At 35.9% G+C, this 21739-nt stretch overlaps 1 protein-coding gene across 5 annotated transcripts in view; it reads left to right on the top strand.

The window, feature by feature from the left end:
* Positions 1-21739, top strand: part of CEP162 (centrosomal protein 162) — a 101337-nt gene that overhangs the window by 21624 nt on the left and 57974 nt on the right. For 4 of the 5 annotated variants that reach the window (XM_026506983.4, XM_057303937.1, XM_057303936.1 and 1 more), the window contains 5 exons: positions 4706-4824; positions 6345-6375; positions 12588-12701; positions 17281-17475; positions 18062-18143. In XM_026506983.4, the coding sequence (XP_026362768.1) occupies positions 4706-4824; positions 6345-6375; positions 12588-12701; positions 17281-17475; positions 18062-18143 (541 nt within the window). The remainder of the gene's footprint in view (positions 1-4705; positions 4825-6344; positions 6376-12587; positions 12702-17280; positions 17476-18061; positions 18144-21739) is intronic. The other variant, XM_026506984.4, reaches the window with a different exon arrangement.

Here is a 21739-nt window from a genome sequence, read left to right as displayed (position 1 = left end):
TCTCTATGATTCATAATATGCATCTTCATCTTATTTAATATAGTCTACTTTCGAATAACATTATATCACTTTATATGAGTCTTAAAAACAGTAAACTCCCCTCAACGTTTTTTACTATTTTTGTCATACATTTTTCCTCTATATATCTTAAAACCCTGTGATGTATTAATAGTAGTATTATAATTACTATTGTTTTTAGAAGTCTATTTAAAAAATTTTTTAAGAAGATAAAAAATTTAAATTCATGTAAAAACATTTATCCACATATTTATCATTCCCAGTCTTTTGTGTTCTTTTACATAGATTTGAGGGTTTTTTAACTTATTTAAAATGAAATCTAAAAAAATTAATTTTTAAATTAAAGTATAACTGATATATAACATTATGTTATTTTCAGGTGTACAACATAATGATTTGATACACTGTGAAATGATCACGAGTCTAGTTAACATCTATCACCAGTACCCAAAAAACCATTTTTTCCTTGAGATAAGAACTTTTAAGATCTGTCTTAGTGACTTTCATATACAATTGACCCTTGCACAATATGTGAGTTAGGGATGCTGAGCCCCTGCACAAAAATTTATCCTACTTGGAGCTGATTGAGCTTCATCGATCTGTGGATTTATAGTTTCCATCAAAATGAAAAAAATTTTTGTCACTAATTCTTCAAATATTATTTCTGTCATCCCCTGCCCTCTGATCCTAATTACAATTGTGTTAGATGGCTAAATTTTGTCCCGTAGGCCACTAAGACTCTTTCATTTTTTAAAGCTTTTTTCTTCTCCGTGCGCTTCAGTGTTTACTGCTGTGTCTTCAAGTTTACTGATTTTTTTCTTCTTGCCTTTGATCTTCTGTTAATTCATTGAGTCTTTTTTTTCTTTCAATCCAGAAGTTCCTTTTGCATATTTTTTAAAATCTCTTTGGTATCTTTTCTCATGTTTTGTTTTGTTTTGTTTTCCCCAAGTCCTTAACATTAGCATATTCTCCTGATCCCAGTGTTTGTGCATTTCTGGGTGTCCTATTGAATGCTGCTTCTCCTTGTAAATCTAGTGTGTTTTTTTTTTATTGGGTGCTGGATATTGTAGATTTTTATATTGTTGAGTGTCTGGATTTTGTTATTTTCTTTTTTTTTTTTTAAAGATTTTATTTATTTATTCGATAGAGATAGAGACAGCCAGCGAGAGAGGGAACACAAGCAGGGGGAGTGGGAGAGGAAGAAGCAGGCTCATAGCAGAGGAGCCTGATGTGGGGCTCGATCCCATAACGCCGGGATCACGCCCTGAGCCGAAGGCAGACGCTTAACCGCTGTGCCACCCAGGCGCCCCAGGATTTTGTTATTTTCTTATAAAGAGTATTGAGCTTTGTTCTGGCAGATAATTGACGTTGGTAGCTTGATCCTTCCTAGGCTTTTCTTATGCTTTGTTAGGGGAACTCTCGAGTAGCCTTTCATAGTACAGTTTGACACTCGTACTAAGGCACAGCCTTTCTGAGGTTTCTACTGAATGACCCTACTAAACAATGAGGATTTTTTCCACTCAAGCTGGTTAGAGCTCCAGAGTCTCCCTTCCTTGTGTGAAGTCTGTGAATTTTCTAGCCTATAGCTTTCCAGTTGCTCAAACTATACAAATAAGACTTAGTATTCAGCAAGGACTCAGGGAGACCCCCATGCAGATCTTTAGAGCTCTGTTTCTACATAGGTGATTCCTCCCTTACTGCCCTGCAACTTCTAATCGGCTCAGGCTTTCTGAACTCTTATCTCTCACCTTAACACAGTGAGACTGTCCTGATCTCCCCCTCCCTGCTTAACATTCCTGAATTTATCTACCTTCAAGCAACTGTAGGGCTCACCTCACTAGTTTATCTTTTCTTAGGAATCACAGTTTTGTGTTGCCAGTTGTCTAATGCTGTAAATAGTTGTTTCATATATTTTGTCCAGTTTACTCATTGTTTACAAAGTTCTTGAAGTCCAGCATAGTAGAGGAGAAAGTCCTATAGGTTGCATCATACTTAAATTAAATTTGCAGCTGAATTTTCCAACAAAGAATGAAAAATGTCTCCAAAATCTATCATTCAGATCTTTCATATTGACTTTTTTTTACTTTACCTGAATTTTAAAAACTTCTGTTTATGCAAAAAACATTTTCAAAGTTATAAAGATAGGGAATATAAGAGAAATAGTACCTTGAGGGGCGCCTGGGTGGCACAGCGGTTAAGCGTCTGCCTTCGGCTCAGGGCGTGATCCCAGCGTTCTGGGATGGAGCCCCACATCAGGCTTCTCTGCTGGGAGCCTGCTTCTTCCTCTCCCACTCCCCCTGCTTGTGTTCCCTCTCTCGCTGGCTGTCTCTCTCTCTGTCGCATAAATAAATAAAATCTTTAAAAAAAAAAAAAAAAAGAGAAATAGTACCTTGAATGTATAACATCTTCTTCCCAAAAAGGTTGGAACACACAAATTAATACTCTCATTGTTTTCTGAACAATATGTAAGAACCTACATGTTATATTATCTCTGAGATTTCTCATATGAGAACCACCTTCTCAATGTGGTTTTATTCTTTCATTTTTATTTAAACTTAATTTGCTTGAAGTTTCTGAAATCTGTTTTACTTCCATTTATTTCTCATCTGTGTCTTTGCTGTCTGTATCTACCAATGACTTTTCCTTCTTATTTAAAATCTAGTTTATTCATGACAAATACCTGGAGAAGGGATTGGTTATTTGTATCTTATGGTATTTGCCTCTAGACTATTCAGTTACAAAATGCAGTTAACAAAATGTAATATCGAAAAATGCACATTAGCACTTTTTCCCTTCAGAAATAATATTTGGTCTTATTAACTTATGATTCAGATTGAATGCAACACTAGCTATAATAATACTAACAAAAGTAATTATTACTACTAAACAAAATACCTAACACTTATAAATAGGGCATATTATATACAAGCCACTGTTCTAAACACTTTAATTTTTAATCTTCTCAGCAGCCCTTTGAGATAAGTACTATTATCATCCCCACTTTATAGGTGGGGAAAATGAGGCAAAGAGGGTTTGTGACTTGCCAGTGATTCTGTGCTGAAAGTAGTAGAACCAGGAATTAAATCCAAGCCCTCTGGCTCCTAGTCATGCTCTTCAGCACTATGCTATACTATCTAAACTGTTTCTTACACTGCCTCTTTGTAGTCACACAAATACTGCTTCCCCTTCCATTGATTTCAGGTATTTCTCAAATCCCGGGTAGTTGTCTAGTGCATTGTCATAGCCTCCCATATTTCCTCTCTCCTTGTTCATCATCTATATTTAAATAAGTCTGATCTTTGAGGTTACTTAAAATTCAGTGATTCCCACCTGGAACATTAGAATTTTATTCATGTTATCAGTTCTAGCACCCAGAAGTATGTCTAATACAAAATAATTTCTTGGTAACTGTTTTGTGAATCTAATTATGTCTACTAATATTAGAAAATGATAGCTGTTTTGCAAGTTTAATTAGGTCTGCTGATATTTAGAAAATCCCAGACTGTTCTTTCTCATATGGAAGAGAAACAAAGGTGAGCTTCTTAGCCTCAGAATTTAGATACTGATGTAGCTAACCAACTAAGCTAGTTTACTTACCTAAGGTACAATACCCACCTTGTCTTCCTTATGAACTAAAATGGAGATGTTTCTGTAGATAGAGGTCACTGGAAACATCTCTGTTTAACTTATAAGCCCTCTCAAATTCATTCCCAGACTTCCATTATTAATTGCACTCAGGTGACCCCCTCCATTCTAAGAAAAGACAGCCATTCCAGAGCAGACTATCTGGTACCTTGTACAGTCTTTCATCAGGCCATCCTGTTTCTGAATGTGATCTAATTTTCAAAATACAATTAAGATTATATTTATTTATGAAATCATGGCTTCCATTCTGAAAAGGTCACAGATATCAGTCAATCCTTTGATTTAAGGGCTATAAACAACACATTAAAAATTGGCTTAGAGAGCCTGGCCAGATAGTCCCTACCCCACTTTCCCCATAAGTAGTGTTATGGCATCATATTAACATGGACACACCTTTCCCTTCTGTTGTAAATTCATTGAGATATAATTTGGGACTTTAGCTGAGAAGTGCCCAGGATTGGGAAATAGTAGAGATCATATACAGCCAGTATTTACCTGAGGGAAGGATTAGAGATAGAGCTTTCATAAGTACTATTTCAGGCTTACATTAGAGATACCTACAGAGACCAAAAAAAAATCAACTTAAAAAAAAATAAGCAAATCCAACCTTTTGTTTAAGAATGTCAAGGTTTCACAGAAGTGCTGCCTTTTATAAGTAAGCTATTTGAGACCTTGTCTTTAAAAAATAAGCATTAAACTTTGTTTTAAAGATAAAAATATTTTTGGACAGCTTCAGAAATGTTTAGTTAGTTAATAATATAAAAGATTAAAAGTATAAAATCTTACCTGTATAACTATTTAAAAGTATAAGACAGTGAAATAAACCTAAGTCTTGTGAATTGAGTCTCATTAAATCTTCACACACACAAAAAAAAATCTTGGCAAAATAAAAAAAAGTATGTCCTCTAAAGATAGCTTTATGTTAATATTTCAATAAATTATTCTTGTGCAGACTCCTTCCTTTGGAAATCAACAGTCTTTTTCTGGAATATGACTTTTTTAATAGTGTGATCCTTGTATTTTTAAAAATTATTTTCTTCAGGAAATTACAGTGATGATTTTGAAGGTGAGGAGGATATTGATGCACCTTTGACTAAAGCTCAAGAAGAGACTAATACTGAAGAAAATCCCAAATCTGAAAAACTACATGTACCCAAACAGGTATACATCAATTATATATTTGACAGTTTTGAAACTTCTGTCATCACCCTAGCTGACTGTCACTATATGAAGAGCTCAAAATATGGAGTTCTTCATTGTCTTGCTCATTGTTGTGAAGTTATAGGTCTCTTAACACTCAGACATTTTCTTAATTCAGGATGTCAGTTTAATGTAAATCTTAAATATGGCAATTGATTTTCTAAAGGATCTTTTTGGCAAGCAACTTCTTTAAGCTTTAGAAATTAAATTTTAATTGAAATTTCAAATCTAATTTTTAAACAGGTACATTAAGCTTCAGTTTCTTTGGTAGATCTTGTCCTTGTGAAGTAAAAGAAATACCCCTCCTCAGTATTTATGCTAACAATGTTATTACTGTGTGAAACTTACTTGGCTAAGATCATGAATTAAATTATTCCATTCATATTCAATTGTTGCTGTACTCCAATTCTCTTTTTTCTCAGTTCTTACAAAGACTGGCTAAGCATATAACTACATATTGCCTGCCATATAGAACTTACCCTTGAAGCTACCTAATAGTAGGATAATTACCATTTGTTATGTTGGTTTTAATCTGTACAAGTGAGGTCTCTTTTGGGACTGCATGTTAGGACTACATGTTTTAAACGTGTATGAAACCATACGTGTCTAAATAGAAGTAAGAAGTACTATCCAGGTGTTAATAAATGCTTATGTTTTCATATACCTGGTGCTTTGTCACTGGGTGTCTCTACATCGCTCAGTTTGGAGGAGAAAATAAGAAAACCTTTAGAAATACATGAGGATTAATGTGATGTTGGTTATCCTTAGAAGCTTAATGGGATTTATACTTGGAAAATGGCAGTTTAAATGTTTTATGAAAAATAGGGGAGTAGAAGATACAGTGGTTTGATATATTAAGAAAATATAGCCTGTGTAAAAATGTGACTGTGTGAATGTACACATCACCTATCCAAGTGGAGAACATAGGTGACACTAATTATAAAACTTACTCTAAGGGAACTTACAATTTTTTTTAGGGAACTTATAATTTTGACAAATTTCAACTATCTTGCTGTTTGGTGGCCTGCCTCTTTCAAAATTTTGTTTCTCAAAATGTAGGTGAAACAGAGCACAAGTTATATTTGATCATTAATCTTGAACAATCAAAGAAAAATGATTGATGTTTCAATAGCAAGAATCTTATGTAAAGTATCCATGTTATCTTGGGGTTCAAAAAATAGAATTTCTGAGCAAGGTGGATGAGCAAATGGCATCTAGATACTTTAAACAAAGCCTTTGAAGGCCTAAATGGATTGGTAATTGCTACAGTTCTGAAGAAGCTTCTAGAAGTTCTCTCACAGCTATGTTCTCCAGTCTTATAGAATCATTAGTGAATGAGAGTGATGAAAGAAACCTAGAAAGCACATTTCTTGACTTTCATAATGGAGTAAAACACTGGTTTTCGGATTTTGCTATTATTTGCATTTGTGAGCATTTTACATAATTTTGGTTTCAAATCATATTATTTTCTTTTAATTTAGGAAGAAGAGAAAACTGGCATGCTGGCTAATGGTAAATATTAGATGACAAAAGATTGGTCTGTTCAAATTGTATCTAAATAATTCTGAGTAAGTTACTGTCTTCCTTTGTTTTTAAATATCTCTAATGAATTAAAATCCACAGATTTTTCTTAGTAATATGTACCTTATGCCTATCTTGAATAATTCCTGTCATATGTAAGAATATTTCCTTTTTAAAAGACTAGGACCAGATGGCATTATGGTAAATTATACCAAACGTTCAAAGATGAATTCATACCAGTCCTTCTTAAAATCTTCCAAAAAACAGAAGAGGGAGTTCTTCAAATGCATTCTGTGAAGCCAGCATTAACCCTGATACCAAACCAGACAAAGACACCTCAAGAAAAGAAAGCCACAGGAAAGCAAGGAATCCCATTTATAATAACATGAAAAAGAAGGAAATACTTAGGAATAAATTAAAGAAATGAAAGAGATGTACACTTAAAACTATAAAATATTTAAAGAAATTGAAGAACACACAAATAAATGAAAGATATTCTGTGCTGATTGATTGGAAGAATTAATGTTAATTCTTAAGTCTGTACTACCTAAAGTGATCTGCAGATTCATTGCAATCCATATCAAATTCAAAAGGTATTTTTCACAGAAGTAGAGAAAACAATCCTAAAATTCACGTGGAACCACAAAAGACCCAAAATAGCCAAAGCAATCTTGAAAAAAAAGAGCAAAGCTGGAGACATCACATTTCCTGATTTCAAATATAAAGCTACAATAATCAAAATAGTATGGTATTGGCATTTTTAAAAGACTCACAGATCAATGGAGAGTCCAGAAATAAACCTATGCATATGTGGCCAATTAGTGATTGATAGTGGCACAAAGAACGCACAGTGAGGAAAGGAATATTTTCTTGTTTGGAAATAAATCTTGTTTGGAAAACTGGATAGCCACATGCAAAAGATGGAACTGGACCTGAATCTAACCCCATACACAAAATTGAACTCAAAATGGATTAAACACTTGTACATAAGACTGAAACTGTAAAACTCGTAGGAGAAAACATGGGGTAAGCTCTTTTACACTGGTCTTGGTGACAGTTTTTTAGATTTCACTCCAAAAGCAAAGACAACAAAAGCCAAAATAAACAAGTGGGATTGCATCAAACTAAAAAGCTTCAGCACAGCATGGGACACCTTGAGCAAAATGAAAAAGCATTCTGTGGAATGGGAGAACGTATTTGAAAACTACATATCCAATACAGGATTAATATCCAAAACATACAAGGAACTCATACAACTTAATAGCCAAAAAATGACCAAGAGGCATGTAAAAAGATGCTTAACTTCAGTAATCATCAAGGAAATGCCATTAAAAACCACAGTGAAATATCACCTCGCACCTGCCAGGATGGCTATTACCAAAATGATAAGATGCTGGTGAGGATGTGGAGTAAAGGGAACTCTTGTTTGCCTTTGGTGAAAGTATAAACTGGCATAGCCACTATGGGAAACAGTGTGAAGACTCCTCAAGAAATTAAAAATAGAACTATTACATGATCCAACAGTGCCACTTCTGGAGATATATATATAATCTCCAAAGAAAACAAAGTCATTTTCTCAGAGAGATGTCTATATTCCCATTTTCATTACAGCATTATTCACAATAGCCAAGGTATGGAAACAACCTAAATGTCTGTCAGTGGATGAATGAAAATGTGACATGTATATACTAATGGAGTATTATTCAGCCTTAAAATAAAGGAAATCTTGCTGTTTGCAACAACGTACATGAACTTGGCTAAGTGAAATAGCAAGACAAAGACGAAAACTGCATGGTATCACTTATAAAAATAAAAGTTGAACTCAGAAACAGAGTAGAATGATGCCAGGGGCTGAGGGGTGGGGAAAATCAGGAGAGCCTGATTTTTAAAAAAGTCAAACTTTCAGTTATAAGGTGAAGTCTGAGAATCTGTATAACATGGTGGGTACAGTTGTAACTATTATATAATTGGAACTTGCTAAGAGAGTAAAACTTAAGTGTTTCACCAAAAAAAAAAAAAAAAAAAGTGAGGTGATAACATGCATTAACTCAGTTGTAGGAATCCCTTCACATTGTATACATAAATCATCATGTCCACATTAAATATATTAAAATTTTATTTGTCCGTTACACCTCAGTAAAGCTAACAAAAAAGATGGTTGGCAGCAGAAAGTGTAATTTACAGAGCGAAAGACTTTTACAGTGAAAATTAGAAAACATTGGTGAAGAAGACACAGATAAATGGAAAGACATCCTATGCTTGAGAATTGAAAGAATCAATACTGTTAAAATGTCCATACTACATAGCTAAATTGATCTACAAGTCTACAAAGGTAATCCCTATCAAAATCCTAGTGGCATTCCATTTAAAAATGTATAGGGAACCACAAAAGACAAGACAGCCAAAGCAAGCTTGAGAAAGAGCAATGCTTGGAGGCATTACCCATTGAAAATATATTATAAAGCTGTAGTAATCAGAACAGTACGGTATTGGCATAAAAACAGACCTGTAAAACCACTGAGACTAGAATAGAGAGTCTAGAAATAAATATGCACATCTATGGTCAACTGATCTTCAACAAGGGGACCAAGAATATACGATGAAGAAAAGATAGTCTCCTTAATACAGGCATACCTTGTTTTATTGAGCATTGCTTTCTTGTGCTTCACAGATACTGGGTTTTTTACAAATTCAAAGTTTGTGGCAACTCTGCATCAAGCAAGCCTATCAGTGCCGGTTTTTCAACAGCATTTGCTCACTTCATGTCTCTGTGTTATAATTCTTGTGATTTTTCACACTTTTTCATCATTTGTTATAGTGATCTGTGATTAGTGATCTTTGATCTTATTCGTGTAATTATTTTGGGGCACATGAACCATGCCCATGTAAGACAGCAAACTCAATTGATAAATGTTGTGTTCTGACTGCTCCAGTGACTGGCTGTTACCCTATCTCTCTCCCTCTCCTCAGGCCTCCCTATTACCCAAGACACAACAATATTGAAATTAGGCCAATTATGAACCCAGTAGTGACTCTAAGTGTTTGAGTAAAAGGAAGAGTCCTATGTTTCTCACTTTAAATCAGAAGTTAGACATGATGAAGCTTAGTAAGGAAGGCATGTTCAAAACCGAGATAGGCCATAAGACACTTGATCATCCAAGAGTTCTGATAGAGATGTATGATGAGACTCATGTTGTTTTCATGCCTGTGTTTCTTAACACAATATCCATTCTGCAGCCCATGGATCAGACTAATTTCGACTTTCAAATCTTATTTAAGAAATTCATTTCATATGGCTATCATTGTGCTAGATAACGATTTCTCTGATGGATCTGGGTAAAGTAAATTGAAACCTTCTGGAAAGGATTCCCCGTTCTGGATGTCATGAAGAACATTCATGATTTACAGGAAGAGGTTAAAATATCAACATTAACAGGAGTTTGGAGGAAGTTGATTTCAACCCTCATGGATAACTTGGAGGGGTTCAAGATTTCAGTGGAGGAAGTAACTGTGGATGTGGTAGAAATAGCAAGAGAACTAAAATTAGAAATGGAATCTGAAGATGGGACTGAATTGCTGCAACCTTATGCTCAAACTTGAAAGGGTGAGGAGCTGCTTATGGATGAGCAGAGAAGGTGGTTTCTTGAGATGGACTCTCCTGGTGAAGATGCCGTGAAGACTATTGAAATGACAACAGAGGATCTAGAATATTACATAAGCTTAGTTGATAAAGCGAGCAGCAGAGGTTGAGAAGATCAGCTCCAATTTGAAAGAAGTTCTGTGGGTAAAATGCTATCAAGCAGCATTGTATGCTACAGAGAAGTCGTTTGTGAAAGGAAGAGCCAATTGATGCAGCACACTTCATTGTCTTACTTTAAGAAAGTGTTACAGCCATCCCCACGTTCAACAACCACCACTGTGACCAGTCAGCAGCCATCAACATTGAGGCAAGACTCCACCAGCAAAAAGATTACAGCCTGCTGAAAGCTCAGGTGATGGTTGGTATTTTTTAGCAATAACATAAGTATTTTTAAACTGAGGTATGGACACTATTATAGATGTAATGCTATCACACACCTAATAGACTACACTATAGTGTAAATATAATTTTTTTATATGCACTGAGAAACCAAAAAAATTAATCTGACTGACTTTATTTCAGTATTTGCTTTATTTCAGTGGTCTGGAATTGAACCTGCAGTATCTCTGAGTTATGCTTATATATGGTATTTAAAAACTAGACACTCATATGCAGAAGAATGAAATTAGACCCTTATCTCACCCCACATACAAAAGTCAACTCAAGATGGACCAAAGGCTTAAATATAAAACCTGAAACTAAAATAACCGGAAGAAAACATAGGGAAAAAGCCTCTTGGCATTGCACTAGGGAATATTTTTTTTAAGTATGACCCCAAAACACAGGCAACAAAAGCACAAATAGAGAAATGGGATTGCATCAAACTAAAATGCTGTCTAGCAAAGGAAACAATCAACAGGGTGAAAAGGCAACCTATAGATGGGAGAAAGTATTTGTAAACCGTATTTCTGATAAGGAGTTGATATCCAAAATATATAAGGAACTCATGCAGCTCAATAGCAGAAGACCAGATAAACCGATTAAAACTGAGCATGAGACCTAAATAGACGTTTTGCAAAAGAAGACATGCTAATGGCCAGCAAACACATGTAAAGATGCGTAGCTTCACTAATCAGGAAAATGCAAATCAAATGAGATCTCCCCCTCCTACCAGTCAGATTGGCTATTTATCAAAAAGACAAAAAAATAACATGTTGGCGAGGACATGGAAAGAAGGAAACTTTTGTACACTGTTGATGGAGTGTAACGGGTGCAGCCACGATGGAAAACCATCTGGAGGTTTCTGAAAAGAATTTAAAATGGAACTACCTTATGATTTAGTAATTCCACTTCTGGATATATACTTTGAAGAGACATCTGTCCTCCCGTGTTCGCTGAAGCATTATTTACAATAGCCAAGATGTGTGTACAACCTAAATGCCATCGACAGATGAAGGATAAAGAAAATGCAGTACATACGGTATTACACCGTGGAGGACATCGTGCTTAGTGAAATAAGCCAGATGCAGGAAGAGAGGTGGCTTTTTGCTGTGAAAGGGAGGTATATGCAAATCAAACTTCAAAGCCCAAAGGAGTCCTAGGGCTGAAGGAAAAGGCCAACAAGTCCAGCGTGACAGGAAATGGCTTATTACGGGAACCTAGTGGCAGAAGCATGTTTTGTGCACCACAAGATAAATAGACATCTATACCCCACCTCCCTCAGGACCCGCCTGTATAGCCCTAGAGGCTGGGAGTACAGGCTGAGGGACCACCCAAGGGGAGAATGTTTAAGAATAGGTGTGGCTTATAGTCCTATCTCCAGGGCAGATCAAGGACGCTATGCCCTGAGAATATACTTAAGGATGTGGTTAAGGAAAGGGGAAGAATGTTGGCTGGCAGCTGTGCTCCAGAAGGTTTCAGGTTATAGAACAGTTACAGCAGATATGTCCGAGATAGTGTTAGTCTTGTTCACACATGCATGATCTCACTTACATGTGGAATCTAAAAACGTGAACCTTGTGGAAACGAGAGTAGAATGATGGTTTCTAGGGACTGGGGGAGGGGGATTTGGGAAGATGTTAGTCAAGAGTACAAGTTTCAGTTATGCAAGATAATTAAGTTCTAGAGATCTAATGTACAATAACATGGTTCTAGTTAACCATATTATATACTTGAAATTTGATAAGAGGGGGAGATGTGTGTTCTCACCACACACATACACAAAGGCACCTAACCAAAAGGTAGGGTAATGGATATGTTAATTACCTTGATTGTGGTCATTATTTCACAGTGTGTACATATATGAAAACATCAAATTGTTCACCTTAAATATATACAATTTTTAATTGTCAACTATGCCTCACTAAAGTTGAGGGAGGAAGAACATTTCTTTTTTATTTTTCACAGGCCCTTTGCATTCCACACGTAAATGTACATTAGACCTGTATATAAGCATAGTTATGCATGTTAATGTAATCATGCCTATTACATATATATGATTATATGCTCTTTATATGTAAATATCTTTGTTTTTATATAACTTGTATATGATTAAAATATTAGATTGAAGGAACCGTACAAATTTCTCTCTATTCCTCTAATTTTTTTTCTTACGTTGTTCTAGTGGTGCTGCTTGATTCCTTAGACTCTGTTGCAGAGGTCAACCTTGATGAACAGGGTAGAGCGACTAAGCCGGAGGCCCTGCCAGAAATGGCTGATGATGAAATGACAGGAACAGGTAAAGGTGGACAACTGGCTGTTCTCTAAATATGTAGTAGTTTAGCTGACTTCATTTCTAAAGAAATAAATATATAATAATATATGTAATAGCTATATCAACAATAAGATATTTTGGTGGGGGTTGCTGAGGGAGACGGAGACAGAATCTTAAGCAGGGCTTGATCTCATGACCCTGAGATCATGATGTAAGCTGAAATCAAGAGTCAGATACTTAACCAACTGAGCCACCCAGGCGCCCCAACACTAAAATTTTAATCCCACATTTTTTACCATTATTAACAACTGAAATAATCTGAACTTTCCTTGGTGACACTTAATGCTAGGAGGCCAAGTAAAGTGTATTTTTAATAAAGACTTGTTAATGAATGCTGTCGATACACGGCATAGCACTGTAGGTGATTATTAATTAATTTTCTCTGCCCCTTCAGAGTATTCCGTTAAATTTGGAACATGTAGGAGAAATGAGATTTCAGTCTGCTTTTCCATTGTTCCCTGGTGTAGGAGGGATCCACAGAGCAAATCTGCTCTGAGATTTGTTTTTCCATTGTTCCCTCTGTGTAGGAGAAAGTTAAATCACATTCCAAAATTCCAAAATGCCTTGGACCATCTAGACTTTCCAAAAGGTTATAAAGATCTTTAAGGCAATGCATTTTCAGTCTGTTAGGGCAGTGGAATCCTTACCTCCAGATGAAATCGCATGTAGTACTCTCTGTGTAGATAAATATGGTATTTTATCAGTATAAATATAAATGTTTACATTTATTACATTTACTTATAAAGATGGTGAGAACAATGGTCTTTTAAAATGTTTTAAATCAGAAGTTTTAGACATTAGTTATATTCTTATATCACCATCAGACTTCTGATATGTTTGTATATTTTATTTTTGTTGTATAATATTAAAATGTTCTTGGTTTACTACATAAATAGTTGCAACTGAGAACATTTTAATCAGCTTGCTTTGCAGGTTTCAATTGACCAGTATGATCAATTAAACCAATCCAGACACTTGGAACAAAAGAGCAATAGAAATGATAAATCACTAACCAACTCTAAACATCTGCTTGCATTTTATTTTTATTTTTTATTTCTTCTTTCTTTTTTATTAAAGTATAATAATATCCACAGAAAGTTCAAGTATCATAATAGTGCAACCTGATGAATTTTCGTATACTGAACACACCCATGTAACTGGCAACCAGATCAAAAAACAAAGCATGACCAAAACCACAAAGTCCACTCAAGGTCTTATTTCTAGTTGCTGCTGTTCCAAAAGTCACCACTGTCTTGTTTCATCCACTTCCATTTAAAAGTATAACTGTGAAAGTAAAACAAATTACAACAGCATTTTCCCATCAAGTCATGTTATTCATTTACTTATTACCCAGTTAAATATTCGCCATAATGAGAGCATGTGCTGAGACATGTTCTTCAGTCTTACTGCTGTTCAAGTACATGTCACTTGTGTGCTAGTCACCCTACATGCACGGTTTTCAGTAAGCCGATACAAATTCTTGTAAAAGACCAATATAGAGTTACAGCTTTTCTAATCAGGGACACGTTATAGGAAATTCATATTCATATTCATATATATATATATATATATGGGATGGTCAGAGAAGCTGCGTTCTAAAATGTGCGTGAAAACAAAGCAGGAGCGAAAGTTGTCACTCTGATGGTTTTCAAAATATTACAGTTACCTAAATGGCACAGTTGAGTATGCAGATTAATTTCTATTTTTATGTTTTAAAGTACGATTTAAAATGAAAGTCAAACATCCGTAGAACCCATGGTTTTCTCTGAGAAACTATGATTTTGTAAAATACAGTATGAAAACCACTGCTGTAGGTTATAAGAAAAAAAAGTGTATTGCAGAATGGAAAAAACTCTTATTAAAATGATTCAAGCAGTTACATAAAGCTGTAGTTTTCTGGTCTTATTTCTTAAATGCTCTTGACTCTGAAATAATTTGATTGTTATTAGGCAGATAGTAAGCTTGATCTTCGTGTCATGTACAGCCTTGGACTCATATCCCAGCTTTGCCAGTTACCAGCTGTGTGACGTTGGACAATTGATGCCCCTAAGCCTGTTTCCTCATCTTTAAAATGAGGCCTTGTGTTGGTGAACTCACATAATGTATAATGCCTGGTATATCGCTAAGATTCAATAAGCAGTGGCACTACGTGGTTCTTATCACTGTTATTTATAACAACTCTCTGTTAATAGGAGAAATTACAATAAAAAACTTGAAGGCATACCATATAAATACTTATTGGCTGTGGGGTATTGAGTTTACCTACTATTTCAAAAATACACTTGAAAATCTTCAGATCAGCATCTGAACTTGATTTAAGAACTGAAAAATCAGTTGGTTGTTTTGTGGTTGTTTTTTTTTTTTATATATATATAATGTTTCTTTAAATATTAAGCAACCGCAGTTTAGGTGATACATTGTCAAAGACCATCTTTTTAAAAAGGTATCGCTTTTGAAATTCTTTGTGCTTTATTGTATTAGGTTGGTAACTGTAAAAATGAGGGCCAGGTCCAGCCTCTTGCTTATTTTCATTTGTCTCCTGGGCAGGTGCCATTTTGTGCTATGGCTGTGTGAGTAGAACACCCACAGGGTGACCAGGTCCTTGCCTCTGCAGTGTAAGGTTGGACACTTCTGGACTCCCTAAAGTAGAAAAGTGAGGGAGCTTTTGACTTGTAATAATACATTAGATAACTACATAGAATCCTCTCTTTTTCATGCAAGAGGTAGAGAAGTCAGCCCTTTACTGATGAGGCTTTCTCTACTATTTTATTCTTTTTTTTTCTTTTTTTGTTTTTTTTATTTAATAATATTTTTTATTATGTTTGTCACCATATAGTACATCCCTGGTTTTTGATGTAGTGTTCCATGATTCATTAGTTGCGTATAACACCCAGTGCACCATGCAATACGTGCCCTCCTTAATACCCATCACCAGCTTATCCCATTCCCCCACCCCCTTCCCTCTGAAGCCCTCAGTTTGTTTCTCAGAGTCCATAGTCTCTCATGCTTCATTTCCCCTTCTGATTACCCCCCCTTTCTTTATCCCTTTCTTCTCCTACCGATCTTCCCACTTCTTATGTTCCATAGATGAGAGAAACCATATGATAATTGTCTTTCTCTGCTTGACTTATTTCGCTCAGCATTATCTCCTCCAGTGCCGTCCATGTTGCAGCAAATGTTGTGAAATCATTCTTTCTGATAGCTGAGTAATATTTCATTGTATATATGGACCACGTCTTCTTAATCCAGTCATCTGTTGAAGGGCATCTACTATTTTATACTTAAGCATTAGTTAATTAATCATGGGTATTAACAGAAAAGGAGACTACTTACCTTGTTTCTCTTCTTTTTTCCCCGCTCTTCTATGACTCTTTTATTCTTTTCTCTAATTTTGAAAATTCCGGTGTTAGTAATGAAAGGTACAAAATGAGTAAGAAAAATACTTACAAAATTTTAAATCATTATTGTCATTAGAGTCTTCAAATTCTTTTTTCCAGAATTTATTTATTAGTTGGTGGGAGGAGGAGGCCGTTAATAGGGAAGGAAGAGTGAATGATGACATCAGGTTTTCCATTTTGGATGACTGGGTGAATAGTGATGCCATTAGCTAAAATACTGGTAGTAGAACAAGTTTTGTCGGGGAATATAATTAATTCAGTTTGGGATATGTTAGATTTGATTTACTTACAGAATAGTGTAAATGTCTGTTAGAAAGTTTAATATTCAGAAAAGAGGTAAGGACAAAGACATAGATTTGGGTGTCACAATCATACGGGTAATAGTTGAGCTAAGGGTCTTGATGAAATTAGCCAGCTCAAATAAATAAATGAGAAGTTTAATAAAGAGGACTGAAGATGGAACCCTAAGATGAGCCATTTACCATAAAGGATGGAGAGGTAGCCATCGGTGGTGAGAAGAGCAAGAAGAAGAGGCTATACAGAAGAAACAGGTCCCAAGCAAAAGGCAGTGTCAGATGTCTCACAGAGTTGGAGAGAATTAAAGATGGCTAGATTTGACTCTTAGAAAATTGCTTTTGATTATAGCAGCGTTAAGCAGGATATTGGAACACGTGCTGGATTGCAAAGTTCGAGGAGTGAATTTCATTGAAGAAATGTGGACTACAAGATCCTCGGTGACACTGGGAAGCAGAGAGAGAATGCAAGAGTGAGAGAGAGTGGTAGTGGTAAGGGAGACAGAATCCTTGAAAGATTTTGTCAGCGTAGGAAATTTGGGAATAGTTTTACCCAATGTAACGGGGTTGGTTAAGGGTAGTAGGAAGAGAAGGCAATAACTAGTGGAGTCAGAGTTTATTTGAAGTTACTGTGTCAGGACGCACCTCAGCTTGCTTGAAGAGTTACTGAGCCTGCTCTGAGTTTGTAGGTAGGCTATAAGCTACGTGTTACCAAGGTTTGTACCTGACTCGGTAATGTTGCTCTTGTCCTGCCAGCCTCGTTCACCAGTCCAGACACATTAAGGGATGATATTGGTGTTTTATGTCTTTCATGTATTTGTGTGATTATACTGGAGATGATGTTTATTCCAGCAGGTGTTTCTTTTGGACAAAGCAATAGTGACATTGAAGCGCTACATCAGGCTTATTGTCATATAGCCCATTCTTTGGGAGATGCAGATGAACAAAGAACTGAGAGTACTGCAGTGGAAAATATCAAGAGCTCAGTGAAAGATTACCCGCAAGAGAATGAAGAGTCCTCTAAAAACATCTCTACTACCGAGTCTGGTAAAAGTTAATTTGAGACCCTCTCTGAACAGTTTCTAGTGCGGTATAATTTCAGTGCAGTTTGCTGTAGTGATTGTTTCTCAATCTCTGAATTTAACTTAAAAGAGTTTGTTCAAATGGAATTTGGGAATCAGTGGTTTAACTAAAAGTTAGAGCTGAACGTGGGATAAAATTTCAGTTTCTCCTTCAGTATGCCTTGGCCAAATTAGGAAATCACTTAAGTGTTTTCACATTTATTTTATGCTTTTCCTCAAGTATATACTAAAGTTATTTTTAAATAGAGAACACTATTTTGGAATCAACTAAAATATATTTAACAAATCTGTGTGCATGGGTGGACCCACCCATACACATATTTTTTATATTGATATAGTTAGATACATTAAATATATAGATATGTATATTTCAAATATAAATCAAAGGAGATTTTCTTGGTACAAGTAAGTTTATAGCGGGAAACAGGGTTTATTGTATATGCTGTTTTGTTAACTCAGTCAGAAGGAATGTAATCTTAGTGGGATTAGACATTAAATTAAGCAATTCACATGATTTTTTGGGTTGCTATTTTAACTTTTTTTCTTCTTAGATCTGCCCACAGTAGAGGAGCTGATGAAACCTATCAGAATAGATTCCTTTGGTGTCAGTGGTTTTGATTTACAACCTGTCAGGTAGGAGGTTTTTTGGACTGGATTGTGCAGGTTGTTTGTTTGTTGATTGTTTTGTTATTGGAAACTTTTAGAGTCATTTCTTTTACATGCTCATTCCTAGTGAATGATTAATGAGTAGCCTACGTGAGTGTACCTGTGAGTCACTGCTCTCTTCTTATAGTAGTTCTTACTCAGTTTATTGAAATTCTTCTAGTGCTAAAATAAAAAATATATTTTTTAAATAGATGCCACTAAAAAAAAAATGTTTTTTTTTTTAAGTAGTCTGAAGGCTTTTACTGAAAACTAAAATCCTTTCGGCTTTAAATAGTTCGGGGCAGTTGATTTGAACAGTGAGAGGGACCATGAATTTTATTTTGTATGCACCATAGATTTGCTTCTTTATAAACCACTTAGCTTTGCTCGTAGTCACAGACCAGCCATCGTTTTACAGGGTAGGTGTTTCAGTCACAAGAGCAGCGGGCTTCAGTACATTTTAATGGAAGCTCAGGGGACCTCGCTGTCATTCTCCTCACACAGAGTAGCACATCACAGTAACCTTGCGTTTGTGTCACATCCCTCATCTCATGTGATCCTCATAACAAATGGGGCAGGCGTCTTTATCTGCATCATTCAAGTGATGAAACGGAGGTAAACCAATTTCGTGGTGGAGCTGTCACAAGAACCAGGTGATGATGATGGAGATGGTGGTGGTGATGGTGATAACAGCTAACATTTTTATCACATGCTTGCTGTGGGCCAGGTCCTGGGCAGAGTTCTTTACATATTAGATTTCATTTACTCTAACAGCAACTCTATGAGGTATAGTTTATTATCATCTCCATTTCATAGATAAGAAAACTGAGGCTTAAAGAAGTTAAATAGGGACACCTGGGTGGCTCAGTTGGTTAAACGTCCAACTCTTGATTCTGGCTCAGGTCATGATCTCAGGGTTGTGAGATTGAGCCCCCTGTTGGGCTCTGTGCTGGACATGGAACCTGCCTGAGATTCTCTCTCCCTCTCCCTCTTCTCCTCCCCCTATCCCTCTAAAAAAAGAAGTGAAAGAAATTGCTCAAGATCATATGTTTATAACCAGGAAACACAGGAAGTCCATGTGCTTGACCATTCACATTGTCAGCTCTTTGATCTCCATGAAATAGTTCTGGGAGAAGCCTGTCACCCCCCCATGTATTCATTCGTTCATTTGTGTGTTCCGCAGACACAGTTGGAGCCCCTCCTTATACTACTCCCTCATCATGTAAATCCACTTGTAGCCATTTCTCATCCTGTTTCTACATCTGTGCTAGTTCACGAGGCAGTGAAGCCTACACGAAAGCCCGTCTACTGGAATGCTAAGTCTAGTATTCTTCCACTGATCTGCAGCACTAGTTAGTATGTTTTAAAGGGCAAATTATTCTTACTTACTGTTGTTTGGGGGCTATGTTAGTGTTAATGAAGAGATTCGCCTACACACCTTGTGTCTTTGTTGGCATAGGTGGAATCATTTTACTAATGTGAATTCTAAATAGAGATTTTTTCATTTATGTTTGAAGTCTAAAAACAAGTATATATTAAAGATATAATAGTCATTTCGGAAATGTCAATATTATAAACTTTAGTACACATATCTGAAAACTCTTTAGTTAAACTGTAGAGTGAATAATCCTAGGTACTAGGATTATTAAAATTTTAGTAGCTAAACATAATCAAAAATTTATTTTTTGCTCACATCATAATCCCGTGTATGTCAGTGGGGTTGGGATGGGACTCTACTCCCCATAGTCATTTAGGGACCCGGGCTACTTTGTCCTCAACACATGGTTTTAAGGTTGCCATGGCCTTATCCAACCAGTTGATAAAGAAAGAAAAAAGGTAATTTAGCATAATTCCTTTTAATTGCCTCAACACAAAAGTATTACATCACTTCAATTCACATTCTGTTGGTAATAACCAGCACATCTAGCTAAGAAGGTCCAATGGGCTGGATATAGGATTTGCTTGTATGCTCAGAAAGAAAAGTAAATGAGTTTGACAGGCATCTAGTTAGTCTCTACCAGAATCTACCTTTCTAATAGCCAAATATCCATTTTACTCTTCTTCATACAAAGACCCACTATCCCTCCCGATGAGCCCAAAGTCCCGTTCGGGACCTTGTCCATCTTAAAGGCCAGGATTTCCAGGTGAAGCACAGTTTTCTCCACCATGTTTGAACGTGGCTCCTCACTGTCTACTAATGATTAGAAACACAAGTTCTCTACTTCTTCATTCCCACCCAACATATGATAGTGAAACTGCAATAAATACTCCCGTTTGGAAGGGAAAAATATGAAGAAAATACAGCAATCAGTAATGGAACCTTGAAATCCACTGGAAAGGCCTTACAACAACATTTACATTCCTGGCCACAACTGAAGTGGGTTTCGTGGGGAGTCTGTGCCCATCTTGGAGGATGCATTCCTTTCTTAGTCCACTTCCTGCCTGCAGGTGGTTTTAAGCCTCCCAAACAAGTCTCTGGCTTTTATTGTTTGTTTGTTTTTTAAATATGGTTGTAGTTTCTTTGTCATTACACTTCCTTCAAAAAGTTTAGTAGGCTTCTGATCTGTTAGTTTCCAGTCAGTCCCATGTGCCAGTAACTATAAAGTCAGTTTGCTAGACAGAGGTTTTAAATCTGCTTTTTTTTGGTCCCTCTTTATTTTTTCCTCTCAGTTTAGTTGCAGCTATCTGTATATTACTGAGAACAATAATCTTAAGTGTGAAGAGGACTTCTTTAATATGATCTTTGTCAAAGGACCGAGTCACTCTTTGCAACTGAGAAGTCTCATGAAATCCTGCTTTTTCATAGCATTTTTCAATGCTGAATCCTACTGTTAGGTTCACAGAGAGTGAACTTTAGAAGTACTGAGTTTCTACCCTCTCTGTTCTCTTTGATTTCTTACAAACTGGCCCTTTTTTTTATCTTGAGCTCATATCTTTCTTTTAGTATTTTGTCAGAAGTAGCCAATAGTTGCTAGCACTTAGAAACTCTCCTGCCATTTTTCTTAGTACCCATGTGATCTGCCTTATAAACTATTGTAGGTGACCATTTGGCAAATGTTTTGTTACTGTAAAACATAGGTTGCCACTTCTCCTGCTTCTAGTATCATTTTCCTTGCCACCCAAAACCAGCCACTGAGCCAATGACACATATCTTAGGTTCTTGTCACCATAGCCTCACATTCTAAAGATAAGAACTAGTAATTGGGCCCAAGTAGATTCAGGGAGGTGAGGAAATGTAATTTAGTTAGTACACAGGAAGAACAGACAGTTTGGAAGAGCTTCTCACCAGATTCTAAAGAAGGAAAGAGCTATTATATTTTCTGATGATGCCAACTACTTAGAAAGTTCTAACAATTACTGAGAAGCCAGTCTAGCATATATGAAAGTAGTAGCCTCTTAAACTTTATTTTATAAATGACATCTTGTTTTATAAATTATAAAACTAAATGACCTAGTAGACCATGATTACATAGTTTGAAGATAACAATATCCATATTTTTGGAGCCCCTATACTATACTGATATTTACACACATTTAGAACATTTCCTTAAGGGATATTTTCTCTATTTTAAAAATGAAATGTT

Source organism: Ursus arctos, unplaced genomic scaffold, assembly GCF_023065955.2.
Source record: "Ursus arctos isolate Adak ecotype North America unplaced genomic scaffold, UrsArc2.0 scaffold_29, whole genome shotgun sequence".
NCBI classification, from domain to species: Eukaryota; Metazoa; Chordata; class Mammalia; order Carnivora; family Ursidae; genus Ursus; species Ursus arctos.
This window is presented reverse-complemented; position numbering and strand designations above follow the sequence as displayed.